Source organism: Paramisgurnus dabryanus, chromosome 16, assembly GCF_030506205.2.
Source record: "Paramisgurnus dabryanus chromosome 16, PD_genome_1.1, whole genome shotgun sequence".
Taxonomy (NCBI): Eukaryota; Metazoa; Chordata; class Actinopteri; order Cypriniformes; family Cobitidae; genus Paramisgurnus; species Paramisgurnus dabryanus.
Genome location: NC_133352.1, coordinates 20,197,751 through 20,222,840, shown reverse-complemented (window position 1 = coordinate 20,222,840; position 25,090 = coordinate 20,197,751). Strand labels below are relative to the sequence as shown.

Genomic DNA, 25,090 nt, shown 5'->3' with positions numbered 1-25,090 from the left:
AGCATTTTGATTGGTTGTGTTTGGAAAAGGAAAGCAAGTGACTTCCTCATAGATTCCTCATAAAATTAAATGCATCTAATCTGATGTATAAGGCAAAAACCTTAAAACATAACAACAGGTTGTATAAGCTACTGCCGCTAAAGGACACTAATCCCTTAATACGTCACTCTACGTCGTAATAAGGTGCTTGCACAAACGACCTATGAGGTTGTTATTTTTGGAGGACAGTCTCCTATAAAATGCAGAAATTATCACATTATCCAATGCATTTCTCGAATCACATCAGACATAAATGGGATCAAGGAGCCGGCACATTACGCACAATATTTACAGTGTGTACAACCTCAAGAAGAACACTGTTAGAAATATGTTTATGAACCAACCCGCCATGATTACAAAAGCGTAATTATTCCCATTCTCTATTATTTTTGTCCTAATCAGATATTCACAATGGGGGCGCTGTTGGCACACTAAGGTAAATTCTGGCCTCTGTGAAAATTCCTGCATTTTCAATAACTTGCACCTTTATTTGACCTCGTCTTGTATTGCCACAACAGCACAACAAGGATTGAACATACAACACAGGAGCAGGAGCCTCTAAAAGCCGTCTGACTTCCTTCAACCAGCTGTACTTAATAGTGGAAAAACAATGACTTTTTATAGGCCACACACAATAAACAAAGATTTGGGGGTGGAGTGAAGCGCTGTATTTGTGTGCACTATAAGCTTTTTGCTGAGTAGCGACAGAGTCAAGCATCTGGAAACAGACACAGGGAAGAAAACGAGGGCGGTAGGAGGAGAGGAACTGCATGCGGACAAAACAAGAAACGCCGAGAAAGTGGGATGATCACATCCATATGGTGGAGCTTGTGCTTTTAACTTCCTGAACAGAGAGAGGGATACACAGAGGAGAGAGAGCTGGAAAACCAACAAGGGTAAAACAACTAGAAGCTTTGCAGACATATCCTGATCATCTAAGGATATGAAAGAAACAACAACGAAGGCACTGTAGAAGCAACTTCAAAACACATGACCATTGTTGAGTCAGAATGTGTGTGTGAACGTGTATGGAATGTGCTCTGTTTTTCTGAAAATCACAACTGGGAGGGATTGAAGGACAGAGGGGAAATACAGAGACGGATCTAAGAAAGCACTCAGGTTCATGCAGAAGTGATGGTGTGAGGTCACCCACTCTTAGGTTTGTATGTTCATCATTTCTTCTTTCTCTCTATATCATCTGGAGATGTGAAGCACTTCCTATTATTTGGTAAGGGGACGCGCAGTTCTTATTTACATCTGCTTGAGGACTCTCATAGGATATGAACGTGCCATGGCTCCTTCATGAGTTTTTTCATCTGTTTATTGGATCTAGGCTCTGTTTTTACACTAGGGCTTGTTGGTGGACTCTTGGCTGAAGTAGCTGTTCCTTTGTGGAGTTTGCAGACATCAGCTGAACTTCTCTGAGGGGTGTTGCCTTTTCCATATAAGGCGAAAGCAACCGAGTGGAAGTATTTTGAATTTGTGGTGGTGCTGCACCATCGCCTTCTCGCGTTTGCTCGGTCTGGAACTGGCACTTTCTGCATTCTTGGTTCCTCTTTCTGGAAATGCCAGCCCATAGGATGTTCATTGGTCAAAAGTAAGAGCTTTTTTCAGTGAGGTGTCGAGCATCCATATGGGTGCAAATAGCACCTCTGTCCTGTGGAACCACAGCCCTTTGGTATCAGCGGTCTTGACCAAGAGGAGGTGTCAGTGGCCAACATAAGAATCATGAGGAGACCTGCATTTGAAAATCAGTCTTTTCAACACAGATGAGCGCATTAGACGGTGCTAACAGGTTGTGGGGTGCTTTCATGCGTCTGTATCTGACTTCGCTGGTTTACCCTCAAAGACGATTGGATGGAATCTGATAGCATCACGCTTAGGAGAGGGCATGTCATTGTGGACCTCCAATCTGGGTCAACAACATGACATCATATTTGAGTGTGTCCCTCCTGACACATCCTCTACTATAACTTGGAACAACCAACCAGACACAGAGTTTTGAAGGTGAACTTCAGGGCAATCTTCTAGGATACTCATTTTCTGTGCCACTTCACCATGACATCCACATCGTGGTATCATCGAGACATCAGCCGGGTGCAAGCCGAAGAGCTGCTGGCTCGTGCTGGGAAAGACGGCAGCTTCTTGGTGAGGGACAGCGAATCGGTGCCTGGAGCCTACGCCTTGTGTCTCTTGTAAGCAACGCACTTTTATAAATGTAACATTTGTGCATATATACAATGTAAAAAATAATGTCAAACTTAAAATAGTAAGTTGACTTACAAAACCAAGTTGTTTTAACTTCATGCTGCATTTGTTTACTGAAATAAATGTACTTCACAAACAGTCCATCTTGCTACAGAAATATGACATGTAATTGTTATCACAAATATATATGAGACATTTAAAAAAGTCTTTTTCGTAAAAGATTGCTTGTGATTAACCCTGGAGAACCCACAGGGTCAAATTTGGCAATGTTAATGTTAATTGCTGCTACCCAAAATCTTCTTTGGTTCTCCAGGTTTAAAATCGTACTTTATCACAAACAACATGAAGGGACACATGGATCAACCACTGATTGTATTATATCTAATTTAGTCTCACACCAGAAAGTGCTAACTTTGTTTACAGGGCTCCAGACTGCTACCAAATGGTCGCATTTTGCCACCAAAATTTAAGAGTGTGCCACTGAATTTTACATCCAGTCGCAGATGTGCGACCAGTAAATTTGACCTTTTTTGTGATGTGACACTGAATCATATATATAATCAAGTATTTATTAGTAATACAGTGTATTACTTAGTAGAAATTTGAATATTTGGTTAGCATGTTGATTTACGGTGTGTGCCCCTAAATTTTCTGGTTGCTCCCCTAAAATTTTCAGTTGGGGGCCACTGTGCTCCTAGTGAAAAAAGTTAGTCTGGAGCCCTGTGTTTAGATGTCTGTGTATATGAGCTCCAGAAAATGAGTCCCAGTCTACAGCAGCCCTACTGGGCCTCACTTGGTAAGCTTTATTCAGGCTTGAATTTTTCTTTTTTTCCCGTCTCCGGCCCCTGTGGAGGGAATGAGCTTCAGTGACCGCACTGCATTTGCTCCACTGCGGCCCACAGCCAGATACATTCCTGAAGTCTGAACCCTCCAGCTTTCTACTTTATTTGATTCCCTCTCATTCATAATGTCTGTTGTTCTGCGTCTGGGACCACTCTTCATCTTTCTTTCTTTCTTTCTTTCTTTCTTTCTTTCTTTCTTTCTTTCTTTCCTGGAACCACCAACCTTCTAAATTTATCTTCATAATAAATGTAAAAGTCTGTGTGGCCAAATGTAAACCACACAAAGAGCACAATCGAACCTATACATAATCTAAATAATATGACACGTCACAGTATGTCCCGCAAAGCCACACGTTTACCTATTTATTATCACTGATGTACCTGTTTATGTGGCCATATAATTCCAGCTAAATGTAATCTTTTAGTTTACAGTGGCCATGTTTATTTTACTGTATTATGTTTTAACAGTCTATCTATCCTGCTTAGGTTTCAGAGACATGTTCACACATACAGAATCCTGCCTGATGCAGACGGACTACTGGCTGTTCAGGTGAGATGACAAATTCATTTAGAGAGTCGATTACTCAATCTTCACACTACACGAGTACCTTTCAGGGTCCTTTTAAATTATACATCGTTTGGATGGTGTTTTTGAAGAAAAAAAAATGGAGGCAATGCCCCGGATATCTTGTGCAACTGCTACATTAGTTCTGATGTCGTTTTATGTATACATTTAGGCATTTACATATATACCTGTTTTATAGAAATCATATTCAATTTGACATGTAAATTACATCAAATTTATCTCAAGTAGAAATTCATTAAAAAAGTGTTGTGCATGTGCTGCCATCTACATCAGTGGTTCTACCCGTGTGCTGTAGGTTTGCTTTGATAAGCTTTTATCAAGATTTGTAAGATCGATTTCGTAAGTTTTCGTACGATCTGCTTTCCTCCCAGTGATGTTGGGTTTTGTTGTGGGATTTCATATGAATTAATCATTTCATAAACTAGGTACAAATTCCTGTAAGATTACTAACCGTATAATTATGCACAGTTAGGATGGTAAAATAAAAGTCTTGTCGACTCTTAAAAGAGTACCTAAACATAAACTACTATAATCTGACAGCCACTTAGAATCCATAGCTAACTTACGCAGATGTCAGCTTGGACAAATTGCGGACAAGCCCTCATTCTTGAAAACCACACGTGTTTCTGTTAAAAGAAACGACTTACAGTAACCTACAAAGGTACAAGGTTTCACATGCAATGGGGAAAACATGGTTTGTGGTGACCACTTGTTTTCTGCAGTCAGTTATTGTGTGCAGAGAGCATGAAGCTCATGAGAAGTGCCATATGTAGCATAAGTCATCAATTTCAGTTGTTATTTTTAGGACTTTTAAGTAATAAACACTTATAAACTGTGTTTTGGTCATTACTTGATATTTAATGTAAATTTTGGGTCCTAAAGCTTTTGTACTTCTCTAGTGCAGCACTTTTGTGCTGTCTGAAGCATGCAGCTGCGTGGTTTCAGCATGACCTAAGTGGCACTCGATGTCAATGATGTTTCATACAGATTCCTCCTGCACCCACACTACTCAGTCATCCAGTGGAGAATGGATGGAACGGGTCTTTCTGTATGGGTGGAGATTAAATATTTGAGACATAAATGTCTCTATGTCAAAGGTATTGGGCGTAGTCTATATACTGTATGTAGTGTGGTTAGTTTTAAAAGCCGAAATCTTTTTAATGCCTTTATGAGGGGTCTTATATTTTTAAAGTTTAGTTCCTGTTCCTTATCTAAAACTCACACAGACGTTTTTTATTTAGTTACTTCTATTGTGAGACAGATGTTTTCTTAGTACTTTCCCCTTTCTAGTGTCTCATTTCACGTAATTGATTTTCAATAGCTCCACTCTTGGAGTGGAAAACATGCAGTTATTTGCAGATTTTTGGTGTGGTAACTTTGCCAAACTGGTTTTAGCGAGCCTGCTTTGAAACTACATTCTATAAAAAGCCACTCACAGCGTGGGTTGTTTTATTTGCTGTGATGCCTGATAGTCTGAGTGTGCATGCATGTGTATGTGTGCCCTTGTTTGCTTAGTGAGTAACTGGCTGTGGTGACTGTTTGCGGTATGTAGAATTTGGCAGATGTTAGTACAAAAGCATCATATTGTAATTGTATCTTTGGTCCATATAAAGAGGAAAAACGGAAAAACTTTGGGAGTTACCCTATCTAGACCAACTGCTTGTTGTGGGAAACCTAGCAGTTTTCCCATCTTAGCCCCAAATAATTTTTTGAGTTAAGGTATTCATTCTTATGCCACATGTTCCAATGTCTGCCCATTTTCCTAGCTTGATTTTTACTTTGCCAATCTTTAACACCATCACTTTACTGTTATTATCACTTTCTTACTATTCAATTCAATTTTATTTATATAGCGCTTTTCACAATTAGTAATTGTTTCAAAGCAGCTTTACATTAATAGAAGCGATAGACAACATAAGTAGCAAAATAAAGCAGCTAAGATAAAACTGAACAACTGAGCGTAGTAATATGTAACGTATAGAAAGGGGTGCTACGTTAAGCCAAAGTCGGCTGACTCCCAGGGGTGGAAAAAATCCCAAGGAGAAAACCCAATGGGAAAAGTCCTAGGAGGAAAAAAAACCTTGGAAGATAAATATATATATCTATATATCTATATCTATATTTATCTATCTATCTATCTATCTATCTATCTATCTATCTATCTATCTATCTATCTATCTATCTATCTATCTATCTATCTATATATATATATATATATATATATATATATGGCGTGTTGACCTTCACGGCAGCCGAAACTGGGTCTGTCAGTCTCATTGGCAGGGAGAGAGAGACAAAATCCTATTAGCGTATCTGGTTATGCAAGAGTCACACAGTGTTGTGGATTAATATCTGCTTTGTTCCAGACAGGCTAGCTATTGCGGCATTAGTATATTACCCAGACGAGTTATGTGATACAACTGTTGATGTATCTTTTAATCCTTTTGTTTTAAATGTTTATGCTGTTCTACAGGCCCCACAGGGTGTACAGGTGAACTGTTTTCGTACTCTTGGTGACTTAGTTGCAGGGTATCAACACCCTCACAAAGGTCTGGTGGCCTCTTTGCTTTACCCTGTTATGCGCGAGACAGAGCCCAACGACGAGAGCTCAGGTAAGATGGGATGATAAAAGCCCAGGGACCTTTGGCCCACAGCTTGGGAAACAACATTTAAATATATATTTATTTTATCCAAAGCAACTTACTGAATAGTGCATTTGATGCAAACATGTTTTCAGTATAACCTTTAACCTATACTCTAAAAACAAACTGTGCTAAATAGCACTAAAAGTGGTTCACTGGCTCGTAATCAAAGGGGAACCATTTTAAGTGCCATAGCACCTATGTAGCACCTGTGCAGAACCATATTGTGCTATATAGAACCAGGGACGGACTGGGGCTAAAAAACAGCCCTGGACTTTCTCCCAAATAGGCCCATCATCTGGCCATTCGCCCCTAGCCGTGCGCAACAGACACAAGGATGTCCTGATACTATGCTACAATACTGTCAGACTATCAGACAAGGTTATTTAATATTTTGTCAATGTCATATTACACTTTGATGTATAATAATGCTGTGAAATAATGAAAATGGCTAGGCCCTATTAATTTTGTCTATAAAGCGTTCACAAACAACCACCAGGTCTTTGCCAATTCCTAAATACTAAACACAAATATGAAAGACAAGGAAAAACTGCACTCTGATGGAAGACAGACAGAAAGTGCAAGCTAGGATTTTTTGGTTAAAGTAATATTTGGTCAATTATTTAGCCCCCTTTCTTGTATATTAGCACATTTAGAATGGTAGCTATGCATGCCTGATATATTTTCCCATTTAATTCAATACATTAGTCTTTATTCTAGCAGAAAATGTGAGCTCACTACAACCTCTCACATACAATAAAGTCAATGAAAGAAATGAAAACCAATGCAATATGATGAATGTCCAACCACAGACTGTTTTTAAATGGGGTTGGATAAATATTTTTGCTTTGGTGTGCGTGCGTGCGTGCGTGCGTGTGTGTGAATTTGGTTAGATGACAGTTGTAGGTTACAGTTTGACAAGAGTTTACAGTTTGACAAAAGCACATGTTTTGTTTTATTGCATCTAAACACAAATATAAGCAAACACTTTGCAGTTTTAAAAAATGACGGAGTATGTATTGTTTTTACGTTTCCACTGTTCAATTGCGCCCGCGCCTCTCTCTCTCACACACACACACACACACACACACACACACACGCACGCACGCACGCACGCACGCACGCATACACACATCACGTCTCTCTAAAAGTCCTTGCGCATTACGTTAATTTTCACACAAATTTTATTTATTTTTATATCGTGTATATTATAATGTCACGTGTCCTGCTACTACTGGCACTTACAGGACCTCTTGCTGGTGTAAAGTTAACTCTGTCTGTCCCTCATCATGACCAGGGCACCCATAGATATGTATATAAAGGCTAGATGGCTCAAGGCGGAGTCAGCTGTGTCGTCACTTGGCGGCCATCTTAGGTCAGTGCTGCCATAGTGCTGCTCCCTGCTGCTGTGGACGGAAGGTGAGTGACATACGCCAACTAAAATGCTCGTAACTTGCTGAATTCTTGACGGATTTACAAACGGTTTGGTTTTTTACAAACGTTATTAACGTGGCTATAATTATGGATGCTTTAACATGTTTCATGAATTTTTTATTTATTTTTAGTATACGTATTCAGTGTCATAGGTACATCTTTGACGTTTATAACAAACCAATCCGTTTGAAAATCGGTAAAAAATTAAGCAAGTTATGGTCATTTAAAAGTACCTGCATCATTAAAACTCAATGCTACGAGTGAGCGAGCGCCCTGTCCTAAGATGGCCGCCAAAATGCGGACGTTCAACTCAATTGGCCATCAGCGCGGACGAGCCATCTAGCCTTTATATACATATCTATGAGGGCACCAGGCTGTGGATGCTCAGGCTCGCGGGAATCCGTGGACCAGTCACGGCTAGTAGGCATCGAAAGTAGCTAGTAGGCCGACTCTTCTTCCTTGTTTTTTTATACGTAGCAGCATATAAGTGATCGCATTAGTGCCCCTGCTGTTGGCTGTTCATATTGCATTATTGGACTTTTTTGCCGACGGCCAGGGACGGCCCTCCATTGAACGGCCGTTCTGGACTTTTCCAGAACGCACAGATTGCCAATCCGTCCCTGTATAGAACCATATCTGGTGCTATAGTGGTGCTATATCACCCCAGGATGGTTCTTCATAGGTGCTTTATAAGTGACTAAAAATATACTAAAAATGATTCCCCTATGATTACAAGGTTTTAGTGCTTTTTGAGTGTAAGCATAACCTTTAAGTTGTTAATGCAATGCACATCAGTTAAGCTACAGGAACATTGATTTGTTCTTACTTTCATCCTGCTTCAGATGGTGATGATGAAAAGCCAGGTTTAACGCTTGCTACTCCTCCACCACGTACAATGTCCCCTGCTACGGGCCAACCTCCAACCTCCAATTCAGCAGCCTCTCATTTACTGCTCCAGAGGCTTCAGGAGCTCAGCTTAACTAGGTATATACATTCACAAATGAGCTATGGATCAATATCAAACTATTGGAAGACTAATAACACTTAATTTCATACTAACCTACCAATTGTTTTAGCTTTAGTTTTTATATGAATGATATTAAACTAAACTTGATAAATGAAGATGTGGTTTCTCTATACAGCTTCATCATTGTGATCATATTTAACTCTACAGTGTAGGTTGTGAGATCATTCCTTTACTGGATGAGTATCTGCATGGTAATGTGTGCATGGATCTGGAGAATGTTAAGAGGGGAGCGTCAGGTCTGCAGCACTTTCAGTCCATCCTCAGCTGCATGTGTGACAACCTGCACAGGTGATCTGTAGCATCACACCTTATTTCTACACTGCTGCCAATCTTTGTAAAACAATCATTAAAGTGTTCCCTCTATTTCACACAGTGAGATCGACCAGACATTGTCCAGTTTGGAGACTTTGGCTAAAGTATTTGATCATCCCAGCAGCCACCTCACTTTCTCCAAGCAGGTAACTAGCATAGAGGAACAATTTATTACGTGATGGTTGCTCTTTCATAGCACAGGAGATTTAATGGAGTTCTCATAGAACATCAGCTATAGTCTCAGATGTTTTTTTTTAAATTGCTTGGGAGAAATAAAGGTAGAAACAAATTAGACAATTGCTCAAATGTGTTAAAAGTATGGAGCTGTAAAATTAATGTACAAGAAGGTATAAAAGTTGTCGTCACTTGGGCGGTATCTTTTCAAAAAGTACACTTTTGGACCTAAAAGGTGCATACTGGTATCTCAAATGTACACATTGGTACTGTACCTTAAAGGAAAACACCACAGTTTTTCAATATTTTACCTTAACTTAGACCAGGGATGGGCAACTTCGGTCCTGGAGGGCCGGTGTCCTGCAAAGTTTAGCTCCAACCACAATTAAACACCCCTGACGCAGCCAATTAAGGTCTTACTAGGCATACTAAAAACATTTAGGTAAGTGTGCTGAGGCAAGTTGGAGCTAAACTCTGCAGGACACCGGCCCTCCAGGACTGAAGTTGCCCATCCCTGACTTAGACAAATGAATACATACTATCTTTTTTCAATGTGTGCACTTAATCTTTGTACAGCAAGTCGTGAATGTGTTAGCATTTAGCCCCATTCATTCCTTAGCATCCAAACAGGGATGAATTTAGAAACCACCAAACACTTCCATGTTTTCACCATTTAAAGACTGTTACATGAATAGTTCCACGAGTAAAAATGGTGGCACAAAATAAAACGTGGCAATTTTTTAAGCGGATAAAAAATGAGAACTATATTTAGGGCCCTATAATTTCCGCGATCACAGAATCGCGGACGGAATCACGGAATTTGCAAATTAACACGGAATCTAGTGTTAACGCGGAATTTCGCGGAATTTTACATATTTTTAATAAAATTCTGTTTTGTGTGGGAGAAGAACGTATGGGCGACACACCCCCTCCCGTCATTTCAGACCCACACTGAAACCATGGCGAAGCGGCTCTGACTCTTAGTGAAAAAAATTATAAATTCGACGCTAAGCACTCAGTTCCGAGCAGTTCCCACATAACTTTTATGTGACCGGAGAACTGTTATTTTGTAAGTTTTGTCAACATTCCATTGACTGGGATCGCAAAGATACATGCACCCTCTCATCCACGTCTTTCTCACTGCACCTCTCTCACGTGCACGCGCTCTCGCATCTGTCCGAAGTCCGAACACAAATCCTCATGTATTTGTCCAGTTTTATGCATTTCAAGCGAGCTGAGGCAAACTATCCCTTGCGTTTAAAATATAATCATCTGCATCATGGCGCCGCTCTCTGTCTCTCTTTCGCTCGCACGTGCAAAGAGCTGCGCGCTCATGCTGTTCGAAGTCAGATCAGTAATCCTGTGAATGTTTGTAAAGTTATATGCATTTCAAGCAATTGTGTTTACAATATGGATTGCGTTCCACTGGACTGATGTGTTTGGCACTTCTGAAGGCACCACTGCTTTGACACCTTGTTGTAGCCTTCTGCAACAACACTAAACAATGCATTGAATTGAGTAAAGTGTGTAGTAATCGTGTTATACCGTTTTCTGTTGACTAAACTAACAGTTAAGGGTAAAAAAATAATTGCCAAAAATTTAAACGGAAAAAACAGAATTTGCATAAATTAAAACGGACAAAACGGAATTTGGGAAAAAATAATCCATGCACAGGTTCCGTAAAATCATTGGCAGTGTGAATGAACCAAAATCAAACCATCCCTGGACAAATCCCAGACACATTTTCCATAATCTCTGCTTTACACTGTAGGAGCTCTTTAGATTTACAACCACCCTAAAAACCCTAGCAACTCCCTAAAACACTTAAACAACTGCATAGAGTAAATATCCTGGTAACCACCCATGAGACTCACTGTGTAAGTGACTTTTGCATGGACAAGCAACACCCACATTACACGGCTTTATTACCTTATAAAGTCATGTGATCTCATAAAACTTGTCTTTTAGAATACAGGAAAGAGTCCTGAAGAAAACATGGATAATCTACTTCACAAGCTCACTACCCTTTGTAACCTGCTCTCATCCCTGGAGAAGAGGGTAGAGACATCACATCACATACATCACATCACACAAACAGCATGTACACATACAATAACTCTGTTGAAAAGGCCAGGATTTATGGTTTTACTATCATAACTACATATTGTTTGCTAGTAAAACATGGCTTTGTTTGTCTACTAGCTGTAGCACTAATCAGAATAAACCAGCTTTGAACAGTATAGAAATTCCTATTGGTTTAAGATGATCTTTTCATCAGTGTAAAATACACATTTACACAGAAATATACCAACAGTCATTTATAAATGCCCAGCAAACACTCAAATATATATCCACATGCACAAACCAAACACGCTTGTAGCACTTCCAACACAAATGCATTATAGTCATGTTACATTATGCATGCTATAAAGGATTTGTATGTTTACGATAATGTGCATCTTTTGTAGGTTCTCAAAGCTTTGCAAGAGGCTGTAACAAATCACAACTTATCTTTGCAACCAGCCACTCCACCGGAGGCCGTCACAGTTACAAAAAAACAAGACAGACCGAATCCTGTGCACAGCTTTCAGGTAGCACATATTCTCCTGTTCACATTGATAACATTTAACTATGACAGTGTTTTTATTTATTTGTGCTTATGCTTGTCAAGGTGAAGGTGGTCAGGTATGGCAGGCAAACGGTGTCAGTAGACATTGATGCAGGAGTACTGCTGTTTGACAAAAAATCTGTCTCATTTGGAGTGGAGACTGTCAGTCATGACAGGAGTGAGTTTACCTTGAATTTACAATACCTTATAACCACTGCTGGGAAATGCTATACTTTACAAACTACACGCTATTTATACTATACTCTATACTACTTCGCTTTGTATCAGTTGTGCAGCTGGTAAAGTTTCAGAAAGGTCCTGCCAAGCTCAAGATGGTTGTGGACAGTCATCACAACCCTCCAAGGGAACTGGTGTTTGAGAGCATAAAGGTGAGGAGAAAGATAAGAATTTGCTTACCTAACAAACTGATGTAATCTTGAGGATGTGCTGATGTGTTTTGCTCTACAGAAACGGGAAGCATTCTGTCGTCTGCTGCAGCTTATGAAGTCAACTCACTCCCAACAGTCTGAGCTTGACATCATCTCTGTGTTTGTTGGCACCTGGAACATGGGTATAATATACAATTATCATTATGCTAATTTATAATGCATTTCACTATTTTGGGAGAATTTTAATAACAGTTGCAGCATATGTTTGCATTTTGGCGCAGGGCACACCCCTCCACCTGGTTCCTTGCAATCCTGGTTTACTTGCTGTGGTCTGGGTATCACCCAAGATGAATCCATTGCCTCTCTGCCTCATGATATCTATGCCGTGGGCACTCAAGACAACCCGCAGGGTGAGAGAGAGTGGACTGAGCATATCAGAGCCTCACTCCGGAGTGCAACCAACGTTGACTTCAAACAGGTCTGATAAGAAATCCAAAATCCTCATAGCCATTAACAGATTATCCTTAAAGGGATAGTTTGGCCAAAAATGATATGATTTAAGTTTTAAGTTAATTGAAAGGTACAGATTGTATTTTATGTGATTGTACTGTAGGTGGCAGTGCAGTCCCTTTGGAATCTGAAATTGGCTGTGTTTGTGAAGCCGGAGTGTGAAGGCCACATCAGTCAAGTAAACACAGCTATTGTTAAAACTGGCCTGGGAAACGCACTTGGTATAAATCTCTCTCTTTCTTTCTTTTTCTCTCTTTCTTAATATTTGATTTAATACATTTTTGGTTGTTACAGGAAATAAAGGAGCAGTAGGAATTTCATTTCTCTTTAATGGCACCTCAATGGGCTTTGTGAACTGCCATCTGACTTCTGGTAGTGATAAAGCAGTCAGGTATTACATCTATAACATCTTTCGGTCAGTGTTCGAATTATGTCAAAGCTTATGAGGGTCCTCTAGCTAAGCCCCCCCCCCCCCTTATTATAGGGTCGCTGTGATTTCACAAAGTAAGATGTGATCCTGGATCAACAATAATCTGATCCTGGTTTTAATCAAAGAAACCCCAAAATATCCTTAACTCAAACCCTACAAATTTTTATTCCTCAAATTAGTGTCAAGGCCAGAAATTTTAATCAGAATAGGGGTGAAATAGGGTGGACCTCAATGACTTCTTTCAAATTACATAATTTTACTATATAGTAGTGGTTAAATGGATTACATTGCGTTTTTTGAGTCATAGATCGAATAATTTTCGGATCAGCAAAACTGGGGGTGGGAAAACAAAATAAGAACAAATTAAGAAATTATGAGCATATATAAAAATAGAAAAGAACAAAGTTAGATCTATTTAGGTATATAAATATAATCAAATGAATAATAACACTGTCTTCTTCATTGTATAAATTAAATATAATTAATCTTTTTAAAGATAGAGAAGTGATTTTCCTCGCGTCTCCGTGTGTCCGCCTATGAGTGTGCGTCCATTTGAGTATGTGTGTGCGTCATTGTCTTTGCGCACACAAAACAACTCACTTTAACATTTTGCACTCAAAAAGTTTAAAATCGCTTGCATGTTAACATTTGCAGGGTTTAAAACCACACATGCAAAAGATAAGCCTTGCCACTGTTGTGAAATAATAGTTCGAGAAGAATTTAAAATAAAAACCCAATCCTAGAGATTTCTAAAGATTCTTACTGTCAATAAGGTTAAAATAATCCACAACTCGTCTGTCAATTCATCCAGAAAACAGCGTGAGGCGCACTTGAGAGTTAATATTTATTTCAGACAGAAATCATTTGAATTAGTTTACTTTGTGGCAGCTCAAGATGAGAATTTTAAATTCATGTAGACCAGGGGACCCCCCTAATTTATATTTTTGTGCTTTATGGGGGGTCCCTCAAGGCTTATAGGAGGTCCAGGACCCCCCAGACCCCTAAATTTGAACACTGCTTTCGGTCTTGCGATAGCATTAACTAAATGTGAAACATCTGGGTCTTCATGTCTTATTATAATTATGTTGTATGTACATGTGTCTTTATCTGTGTTACTCTTTTATGTCACAGGCGGAACCATAACTTTCAGGACATCCTCAAGCTCTTATCTCTTGGAGACAAACAGCTCAGCACATTTGACATTAGTTTTCGTTTTAATCATCTCTTTTGGTGTGGAGACCTCAACTACCGCCTGGACCTGGACGTGCTGGTCAGAGACTATTTCAGAGACTATGATTATTTTGCTTATTACATTGCTCTTTATTATTAAAATCACAATCCACAACCATTAAAACATTATACAAGGAAACACAACTTTGTTAAACTAAAGCACTGATTTATTAAGGTCTTTGTTTTCACCAGTGATTTTCAAGGTCTGACTTATCTTGTCTTTGCAGGACATATTGAAACATGTTTCAAAACGAGAATTTGAAGAGCTGATGTGTGCAGACCAACTGACCAGAGAGAGACATAAACGAAAAGCCTTTTTTAACTTTAGTAAGAATCTGACTGGTCTTCTCAGTCACAAACATAAAATAAAAGAATACACTTCTAAAATATTTTTTTTTTCGTTTTCTCTTTTAAGAGGAACAGAAAATTTTGTTTCCCCCAACCTATCGGTATGAGCGTGGTTCTAGAGACTGCTATCTATGGCAGAAAAAATCAAGTGGGGTAAGACTTTCCCTTTTATTCATTCTTTATTTATACACAATAATGATGGCCTATTAATCAAGATATTTAGGTTTAGCATAGAAAACAGTTTGCATACTTTTTTTAGATTTAAATATATCTCATCAACAACTACTTTAAATAAACTATTTATGTAACTGCACACATTTATGTAAATCAACCTTTGCTTAGGTGCAAGTCAATGGACCTTCATGGTGTGACAGAGTTTTATGGAAGTCCTACCCAGAGTCTCACATAATCTGTACTTCTTATGGTAAGTTCAGCTACTGTATACTTTTATTCCCAGGCACTTCTTGATAAAATTGGAGTCAAATTAAATCAAAGTCATTTGTTTCATTACTTCAATTACTGATTTAGAAATTGTTAAATTGCATGTTAATAAAAACATGACCAACAAATATTTGGGTTGTTTAAACTCATTGCTGCGTCAAATATAAACATTATCTGGGTTAATTTAACCCAATGGCTGGGTTTGTCCCTTTTTGACCCACTGTTGGGTTGAAAATTTCCCAGCATTTTACCCAGCAGTGTAGCAGCCAACTTAGTAGTTACTGTTTGGGCATAACAGTGTTGATTTGCACTTAAGCTTCAGGGGAGTAACTATAACATGGAGTTGCTATTTTTGTAGCACTTTGGAATGAAATGTGTTTAACTGCGTTGAAGTATAAAGGTTTACTTTGGGAACCATTTTTCTCTCCTACCCATGTCTGTGGTTTACAGAGTCATATCCTGTTGCTCTCATTGCTTTAAATGGTACCCTGACTATAATGACATAATTGATTTCACTGGGATTGGCTATATGAATGGGAAATTAAAAACAGTACAGATGTCATAGTTTTAATAAACCTTAAAAAAGTATTTTCTCTTAGAGGACACCATTCTGGCCTCAATACATGACGTCAAAAGGTTGCAATTAAAACCTGTTCTATTAACGCAACAGCAAGATAAACATGGTAAACAAGTCTTCAATCAGTAGATTGAAGGTTTGTGAAGGATCACACATGTTTGTGAAGAGCTTTTTTGAAGCCAATAATTGGCAGAGGCTGCCGTCGCCATCTTGGCATCGGATCACCGCACATCACTGGCGTATAACTGAAAATGGGTAAAGAGACAGCACATGAGTGAAGCTGAAGTGCTGTCACTACCACCTAGCTCAACGGTAGTGGCAGCGGTGGCAATTCGTCCATCACTCAAGTGGGCACGCCCTTAATTATGCAGAACTTTAAGGGTTAATATAATTTAAACGGATGAGTTACAAAAAAATTCACCCCACTCACAGTTGTCATGAAAGGCAAAATTAAAAATACTTTTTGTACCAGGCTGATAACATTTTTCTGCTGTAAAGTTGGGCATTTTAACATAGTGGATCTATGGGATTGACTTCCTATTTGGACCCAGTCTCTAGCGCCCAGTCAATGAATTGCAGTTTAAGTCACTTCCGTGTTGGCTTCACAAGATTGGAAGGTTGCCTCTTGTGTAAAACGGAAGATAAGTAATAGATACCATAGTATTTACTATAGGAAACTGTAGTAATATTTCACTACAATCATTACACATCATCAACCAAGAATGCATTAAAGATAATAGTGGCCTCCACAGCTTAAAATGAGTATGACATTTTGGGATTTTTGAAGCAGGCTAATGAAAATAATAATAAAGTGTTTCTATCAATGGATTTTAGTGCTAGAAGGTAAATATAAAGTATTATTAATCATACAAGTCTTCATAGTCAAGATGCCCTTTAAGAACAAGTGATTGTATGAACTTACACTCTAAAAATGCTGGGTTGTTTTAACCCATGGTTGGGTTAAATATGGACAAACCCAACAGTTGGGTTATAAATAAACCTATGCTGGATTATTTCAACCCAGATGCTGGGTTATTTCAACAAGCATATGGTTATTATAAACCAACAGTTGGGTTTGTCCATATTTATCAAAATCGTGCTCACCAGTATTTAAGAAATGGTGGCTATGTCTGTACTGTACTGACATATTTACACTAAGCACAGCTTTAAATACTTTTTTTAACTTATGTACCACATATTCTGAAATAGATGGAGGTGAGAAACAGACTCAGCTCAGAATCATCTTTTCAAGGTAACCTTATAGTTTTGCACTCTTCTGACTTATTTATTTTTGTCAGGTTGCACAGATGACATCTTCACCAGTGATCATTCACCCGTGTTTGCTTCTTTTGAACTAGGAGTGATATCACAGTGTACCAGAACAGGTAGGCAGTTCTATTCCATTTGTGTCTCTGAGACACAATTTAAGAAGTTATGTTAGGGTTGCTGACCTGATCCTCCATGTCCCTTTGCCACATTTGTTGAACCTTTCGTTTGATTTTAAGGCAAGCTTACACTAACAGTGAGCTATCATAGACCAATCATGCAATATACTTGTGAACTACTGTATCTCTAAGCCATAAATATAGAAAGGTCTTTGAGTAGAGTTGTTTTCTGTTTTACTTGGTGTCATCATGAACATGTCACAGTCCTTTTTCTTTATCTCTCTGAATGCAGATTCAGCCTCAGAGAGAGCCAGAATTGAGCTGGAGGCAGTTGAAGCCATAGTGAAAACTTCAAGCAAGGCCAAGTTTTTTATTGAGCTCCACTCCCGGTGTCTCGAAGGTAGCTTTTATGCAATAACCAGTAGGGCAAGAATCATGCATTGTCTTGTTGCTTGTCAGAATTCATTTAAACTGAAATTTTATTTTTTTGTATAGAGCCTCGCCGTTCTTTAGAGAATGACTCGCAGCACTGTGAGGTGCCAGGGTTTCTTAAACTTGGCTGGTCTTCAAAACAGTTTCCCAAGGTTGTGACATTTGCTTCAGTATGATATATTTGATTCTGTGAATTCAGCTCTGTTTAATAAGTACTTTAAAATCAAGTTTTTATTGTAGTTTATATCTATGTGGTTTAATATGCTTTAAGACAAACCATCATCATTCAACGCACTTGCTAAGTGTATATTCTCCATAAAATTGCAGTTTTTCATAGACCATCTCAAAACTGTGGTTTAAAATTAATTGTTATTTATAACATTAATTATAATTAATAAGATTAATCGTTAGCAGAATAAAAGTTTTTGTTTACATCACATATGTGTGTAAACTGTGTATAATAAATATGTATATATATAAATATGAACACATTCATGTATAATTTTAAGAATTTTTTTTTATATATTAACTCTTTCACCGCCAGCGTTTTAAAAAAAGTTGCCAGCCAGCGCCAGCGTTTTTCATGATTTTCACCAAAGTTTAATGCCTTCCAGAAAATGTTCTTCTTTAAATATATAAACATACAAATGAACACCAAATGAAAGAACAGACCCTCTGCTTTCAAACAAAAAAAAACCGTTTCATCCTACCTTTAGTGGTTCTTTTGCAATCAGCTTTTGAATATGGGTAGGTTTTTGCAAAAACACCATATTTTGAGCAAAAAGCAGAGATAATTCCATTTTTGTGACGGACTTTTCATAGAGATCCCATTCAGAGCGATCTTTAAAACAGACACGGACATGCAGCAGCTTGCCATAGGGCAATACTTCCGGGTTTAAAAAGTTGCGGAAGGGCACCACCTGGTGGATAATAGCGGTATTGTGGAAAGACGGAAAATCTCGTCATTGGCGGGGAAGCGTTTTCTCTTAATTGACGAGATATTTCGTCAATGGCGGGGAAAGAGTTAAGTATTTAAATTTATATATAATATAAATTATACATAAATATACAAATGTATATACACATGTAAACATTTCTAAAACATATACATGCATGTGTGTACATTTATTTATACAAATTTATTATACACAGTTCACACACATATATGATGTAAACAAAAACTTTTATTCTGCTAACGATTAATCGCGATTAATCGTTAAGCATAGTTCGGAGTGTCATGTGTGTTGTTCGTGTTTTCAAAATATGTGTTTGTTGCGTCATGTTAACCATGTGCATCACATGTTTTGTCAAAATAAGTGCCTGCTGCACATGCGTCAAAACCGTTTATGATAAAAGAGACTAGAGTTGGGGTACTCGAACTTGGACTCGGACTCGAGTCCGGACTCGAGTCCAATTTTGAATGAACTCGGACTTGTCACGCACTCGGGTGAATTTGTACTCGGACTTGACACGGACTTGGACATTTTGGATTCGGAAAATATCCCGAGTACAGTCGAGTCCACGTCATGTGCAACATTAAAAACAGCATGAACTTGAGATGAGAAATTAATTAATGTCTCGTCTTGTACACACTGCAAACTTTCGAGAGTGACAACCGCATTTAAATGCGGGAGTGAATCCCCTAAATGTTCGTGTCATGTCTGTATGGAACAAGGCTCACTCCCGAAAATGTGATGATTGACACAGAGATAACCATAGCAACGTTATGCCGTCTCGCGTGCTTATCACAGCTTTGACCAAAATAATCTAACAGCATTGTGTTTTGCAATGAACCTCCGTCCGGGCGTTGTGTATTGTACGCTTCTTTTGTGAGGCTGCTTCACAGCGCGCGGTCTTGCAGTGTTGCCAGGTCCTCTGCTTTTTTGTACGTAAATAGCATAAATTACTGAAGTGTGTGTGTACAGAACAGGATTAAGCATTAAAAGGTGAAGTGACAACCGAATTAATATGCAGTGTGTACGGGACCAGTGTCTCCCCTCCTGTTATTTTACTGCAACACACTGGCAGGCAGCAGCCAGTCGCATCATACGTGCAGACAAACACGTCACACACATTAATGCGTGGCTAGCACGATGTCCTCAAAGTCAGCAATAATTTGTTTTGCTTACGAAAATCATAGAGAATTTATTTGCAAGACATCTGGTAAAAAGAAGATACCTCTATATCCCTTTCTTTTCTTTGAAATCAGTTTTAATAGGAAACTAGTTGACATAGAATAAAAATGTTCAATGGCAATGACAAGATGCAATAGAGGTATTTTTATTACATTTTTATATTGCCATTGGTTAAATGGGTTGAAAGGTTCAAGTATTAATAGAAAGTAACCATTTACAATACAATTTTTTTTTCCAATTTAATTACTTTCTGGACTCGGGCGGACTCGACTTGGACTCGGCCTTTAAGAACTCGGACTTGAGTCCAACTCGGACCCTTTTGGACTTGGACTCGGACTTGATGTTTAAGGACTTGGTCTTGACTCGTACTCGACAAAGGTGTACTCGGACCCAACTCTAAAAGAGACGCTCATGTTCACAAAATACACGCAAGACACTCCCTTAACAGTACACTCTGATTATGCATGAGATTATACATGTCAGGCTCAGAGAAAACAGAAGATCCCGATGCAGTTAACAGAAAGTTTTTATTCAAATAATAATGAGTGCAAACAGACAATGGCACGTCTGGGCATAAAGCCACACCAGGGCAGACGGCTGAGGAGGGGAGCACACACATGCACCGGGGAGGTAAACCACACACGTTCGGGCTCCGGCCAGACAGCGAACGGTGGGAGAGAGTATATGTGGGGGCCAACCACAGAAGGCCAGGAATAAGGTGACAGTCCGGCTAAAGGCACTCGAGGCAGATGGGAAGAAGAGATCCTGCGGCAGGCAGAGAGAGAGTGGTGCTGAAGGGAGAAGCCGGGCAGCTTCAGTGCTGAAGGACCCTCCTGCTGGACAGCGGCAATGCCGCGGCGAGTGTGCGCTGCTGCAAGCACAAGAGGCAGTCAGTAAAGCAGGCAGACAGTAATGCAGGCAGATGGAGAGTAGTCCGTAACTGGAGGATGAGAAACAGTTCAGAGAGCCGTCGAGTAAACAAAGTCCACAGCAAAACTCCCGGGTAGCAGAGAGCACAGACTGGGATGGGAGAGAATAAATCTATAAACTGGAAACAGAGACAGGACAGGACAGGACAGGACAGGACAGGACAGGACAGGACAGGACAGGACAGGACAGGACAGGACAGGACAGGACAGGACTAGAAACTAGCAGAGCTAGTAAATTGGCGAGTACACACAAAGACGAACTTGCAATGAACGAAAGACACACAGGGATTAAATACTAACCGATTGGGCATGAAAATAAGCTGCAGGTGAGGGACGCAGGTGAAGGAAATGACACTAATGACACCCGTGACAGAGACGCGCACGTGTGAAACTGACAACACAACACAAACAGAGAAACAAAAATACAGCAGTCAAACAAACCGAAGTCATGACAATACAGGTATCTGGCAAACGCGAGCGTCTCTTTTATCATAAACCTTTAGACACATCTGCAGCAGGCACTTATTTTGACAAGACATGTGATGCACATAGGATCACTCGATGCACAGAACACATATTTTGAAATTACGAACCACACACATGACGGGCTACATACATGCATTTATCCCCTTGGGGCAATTAATTCAGGCTATCGTGGTGCTTCACACAATCACAACATACACATACAACTTTTAAAAATACACCAAATACATCAGAAGGTAAAACAGAATTAAATAGGATCAATTAATAAAAAAATACTAAATAAAAAAATGAGACATGGGTGTAGAGTTACAGTCAAGCTAGAAGAAACTTTCACATATGCCGTTTTGTTGCTCAAAGATGAGTTTTAACGGATAATATTATTGACTACAGGGGGACTACTATAATAACAGTTTTGTTGTTACAAAACACAAACTGGTTACATTTAGATATCTATGTTCATAAATGTGTTTATGTTTCTCTGTGTTTCCTTCCTTTTTTAGCTTCAGCCAGTTTGCTCGGATTTAGACTATATTCGGGATCAGCACTTGCTCTTTTCTGTGAAGTCATGTGATGGTTTTGAATCATATGGTACATAGTCAAGCTTTTCTTATATTTCATTTGAATTTCTCTGGTAAATTGGTTTGTTGTTGAAACTATTACCTCAGCTTTGTAATAAATACAGTTCATGCACATGACGTTCTCTTAATGAGGAATTAAGTATCCAGTCACATTTATTCTTAGTTCTGCTGTTTTAGGTGAATGCTGTGTGGCACTTCGCTCAGTAGCAGAAAAATCCTCAGGAATATTTGAGACATGCTTGTCCCACAGAGGGGAAGAGATGGGCTCAATCAGAGGACGAATAAGGGTCTATGTACCACCAGAGTGCCGAAAGATTCGGGAAAGGCTCTATGGTAGGGTGTCTACATGACTCTATCACTTCCTCAAATTTACTCTAGAGACACTTTCCCCTAGATTTCTTTTTGTTTTGGTTCCTCTGTAGCTTTGACTGATTTTCTATCTTCCACAGCTTCCTCTTTTTGCTTTTGCTGTCTAAACTTGTCCAGATGCATCCTAAAGCCTTCAATGAAACATGATTCTTAACTCCTTGAATGCTTGAAATGATTTTTAAGCAATTTTTTGTGTATAACAGAATGGCTCTGTGTTGAGAAGGAACTGACGAAGGATCATTTGTTTCCTCCCTTCTGTGCATTCTCCACCCAGTGAGTCAAATATACTTAATGACTTTATGATAGACTCTTTTCATTCACATCCTGTTTAATGTCCTTGTTTTTTGATGACCTTTCCATGCCTGCTGCAGAACTCCATCAGTCTCACACACCCCAGCACCAAACAGTTACACCAATCCTGCTTACTTCATGTTTGAGGGGATGCCTGTGTTGCGGAGGATTGAAGAGATACAGTCGGCCAGCAACAAGTCCCAAGTAGTGTGTGCCAACGACACTGTGATTCAGCTTCCTAGAGTGACAGGAGGCCAAAGCCATGGTAAAAGATCTGCTCGGCGGTCAGACTTTACGGAAATCGAAATTCCTGGCTCCTTACCACCCTACAAACCCCTCTGCGAGGGTCAAAGTGAACTGCCATTGCCTGTTTCCTCTTATCAGCTTTTCCCAGGACCAGATGTCCCAAATATATCCCCAAACCAGAGACAGGGCACATTTTCAAATCCATCTTCACAGTTACAGTCCCATAAAAACAACATGGCACAGGATTCGGTATTACCAGTCAAAAGAATTACAAACTCCTACATGAACCAATCCATTTTTTCCCAGGACATGCCACTGAAAGAGAAAGCCAGAAAGGATTATCACAGGCTGCATCAGAGCCAGCCCATGCCAATGCAAAATGGACCAGATCCCTATGTGTCCACTAGGGTGCCCATCTATAAATCTGTTGCAGCCTGGGTGGTTGAACAGCCAGCTGCAGGTGACAACTCACTAACAGCCCTACAAATGGCTAAATCACTAAGTGAGGTAGATTTTCAGCCAGTAGACAGGCAGTACCAGTATAATCAAATGTCACCTCCAGTAAGGCGTCATGGGTTTGATTATGGTATAGATGGTGAAAGAAGCTATGGCTGGGGGAAAGAGGTGAGTTGAATAACTTTCAATCGTTGATAACGTTTAGTGTACTATGTTTTGAAAAAAATATGTGTGGTGTTGTGTGTCAGCAGGTGTCAGTCTTGCACGGAGCCCCAGAAACAGTGTGGGAGCTGCTCAGCACATTGGGTCTTCAGCGTTACACTCTGGACCTCAGCCGCAATGGCTGGGATGATCTTGATTACTTCAGGTCAGGCAGATGTGTTTGGAAAAATTGTATTGCACATTCTAGCACTGTTATTCCCTTTATCCACTGGCTAAATTTACCAACCTTAAAATTATAAAAATATTGATTCAATTGTCCTCAAATATGTATATAATAACGTAAAAGTACTTTTTGTGCTTTTGTCATAGTGGAATAACAGAGGAGGAGCTTTGTGCAGCTGGCATATCCAATCCATCTCACAGACGAAGAATCTTGGAAAACCTGCCCAAAATTTGGGACTGAAGAGAATCATGTAAACTATCGAGTTATATTGTTATGTTTTATAAATAACAAGTTCAGTATTTGTCTATCTAATAAATGTTTTTTTTTTTACTTTCTTTTGTTGTCTAATTTGTGTACAGTTTTTTTTATTCGCTTTGGTACTATTATTGCAAGTATGTGGTAAAACCTCACAACTAGGGTTGTAACGGTATACCGGTATGGAGGTATACCATGATATTAACATGCACGATTATCATACCGTAAACATTTGCTTAGTACGGGTTTTGGAAAAAATTATAATAAAGGAGATCTCACCTGTGCTCCTGCGCATATGCTACTTCATTTCACATGACTGCTAGACACCACTCATTTATGTACAGCAGAAAAAATTTCAGAGCCAGAGAACACAAAATCTAACCTCTATCCAAAAATGAGCGCATGTTGTCCTTAAAGATGGATATCCAGTTTGCAAGAAATGTGGATGAAGAGTGGCTGCAAAAGGAGGAAATACGTCGAACATGTGCTACCATATTCGCAAACACATCCCTCTGTGCAGAAAAAGGTGTGTTTTGTTTATAATTTAAAGTAGTATTATTTCCGTGATGCAGAGGGAATCCCGAAATCCAGTCATGAAAATAAGCCATAAATCAGAAACGGATGTGAGTTTAATTTTCGGCCGATCTGTTTTCGGACACAAAGCTGTTATATAAATGCACCTCTGAAGTAAACTGTCTTGAGAAAAGTCTTGATAGCATTTTCTTGTTTTTTAATCCCAGTATAATGCCTGATAAAGCGTTGGTTATAAGCGCACATGTCTGTTTTGTTTACATGTGAACGCTGGTAACCTCTCGCTCTCCATCTCGTTCTCTCAAACATTAAAGCACATTTATGTGATTTATATTACAAGTCAATTTTAAGTTGATTATACATAGGCGATATCTAAAGAGAAATAACTTATTTCTTATTTTGTTCAAATGAGTTATATAAAAAGTTTTATATAAAAAAAACAAATGTTCAACCAAAAACCAAATCTGTTTTCATTAATTTAAGGGTCATTATAGCTGATGATTATAACAATAATAATTGTATAACCTATACCGTGAAACTACGAACACCATGATAGTTTCTGAGACGATTATCATACCATGAAAATTTCATACCGTTACAACCCTACTCACAACTGTTAGTAAAAAACTCAAAGCAGATCATCAAGTCTGTTTTTTCAAACATGTAATCATATGTTCAATTGACTAAGTAAGTACAATGCACAAAACTACACATTCACTTTTTTACCACACCAAATCAGTGTGTCATCAAAGAAATGCAATGCAATGCTCACAATAGTTTTAATATGCTTCTGATCTGATTTGAATAAATACATTGAT

At 39.0% G+C, this 25,090-nt stretch overlaps 1 protein-coding gene and 1 long non-coding RNA gene across 3 annotated transcripts in view; one reads left to right on the top strand and one right to left on the bottom strand.

Moving 5' to 3' along the window:
- Nucleotides 1-25,090, bottom strand: part of LOC141280860 (uncharacterized) — a 36,175-nt gene that overhangs the window by 7,480 nt on the left and 3,605 nt on the right. The window contains exon 2 of the long non-coding RNA XR_012335173.1: nt 12,290-12,432. This is a non-coding gene — a long non-coding RNA (uncharacterized lncRNA). The remainder of the gene's footprint in view (nt 1-12,289; nt 12,433-25,090) is intronic.
- Nucleotides 298-23,814, top strand: inppl1b (inositol polyphosphate phosphatase-like 1b). 2 transcript variants are annotated; one of them, XM_065271899.2, is made up of 27 exons: nt 298-2,234; nt 3,576-3,639; nt 6,149-6,287; nt 8,594-8,735; nt 8,926-9,066; nt 9,152-9,236; nt 11,233-11,322; nt 11,733-11,855; nt 11,936-12,050; nt 12,161-12,261; nt 12,341-12,443; nt 12,543-12,739; nt 12,875-12,992; nt 13,066-13,162; nt 14,333-14,471; nt 14,659-14,758; nt 14,847-14,932; nt 15,122-15,203; nt 17,096-17,182; nt 17,475-17,582; nt 17,678-17,766; nt 21,662-21,749; nt 21,917-22,072; nt 22,312-22,381; nt 22,480-23,269; nt 23,350-23,468; nt 23,633-23,814. In XM_065271899.2, the coding sequence occupies exons 1-27, from the start codon at nt 2,098-2,100 to the stop codon at nt 23,724-23,726; spliced, it is 3,660 nt and encodes a 1,219-aa protein (XP_065127971.2). In that variant the 5' UTR covers nt 298-2,097; the 3' UTR covers nt 23,727-23,814. The 2 variants fall into 2 exon arrangements, with proteins under 2 accessions (XP_065127971.2, XP_065127972.2); XM_065271900.2 differs by having other exon boundaries at nt 311-2,234; nt 23,353-23,468.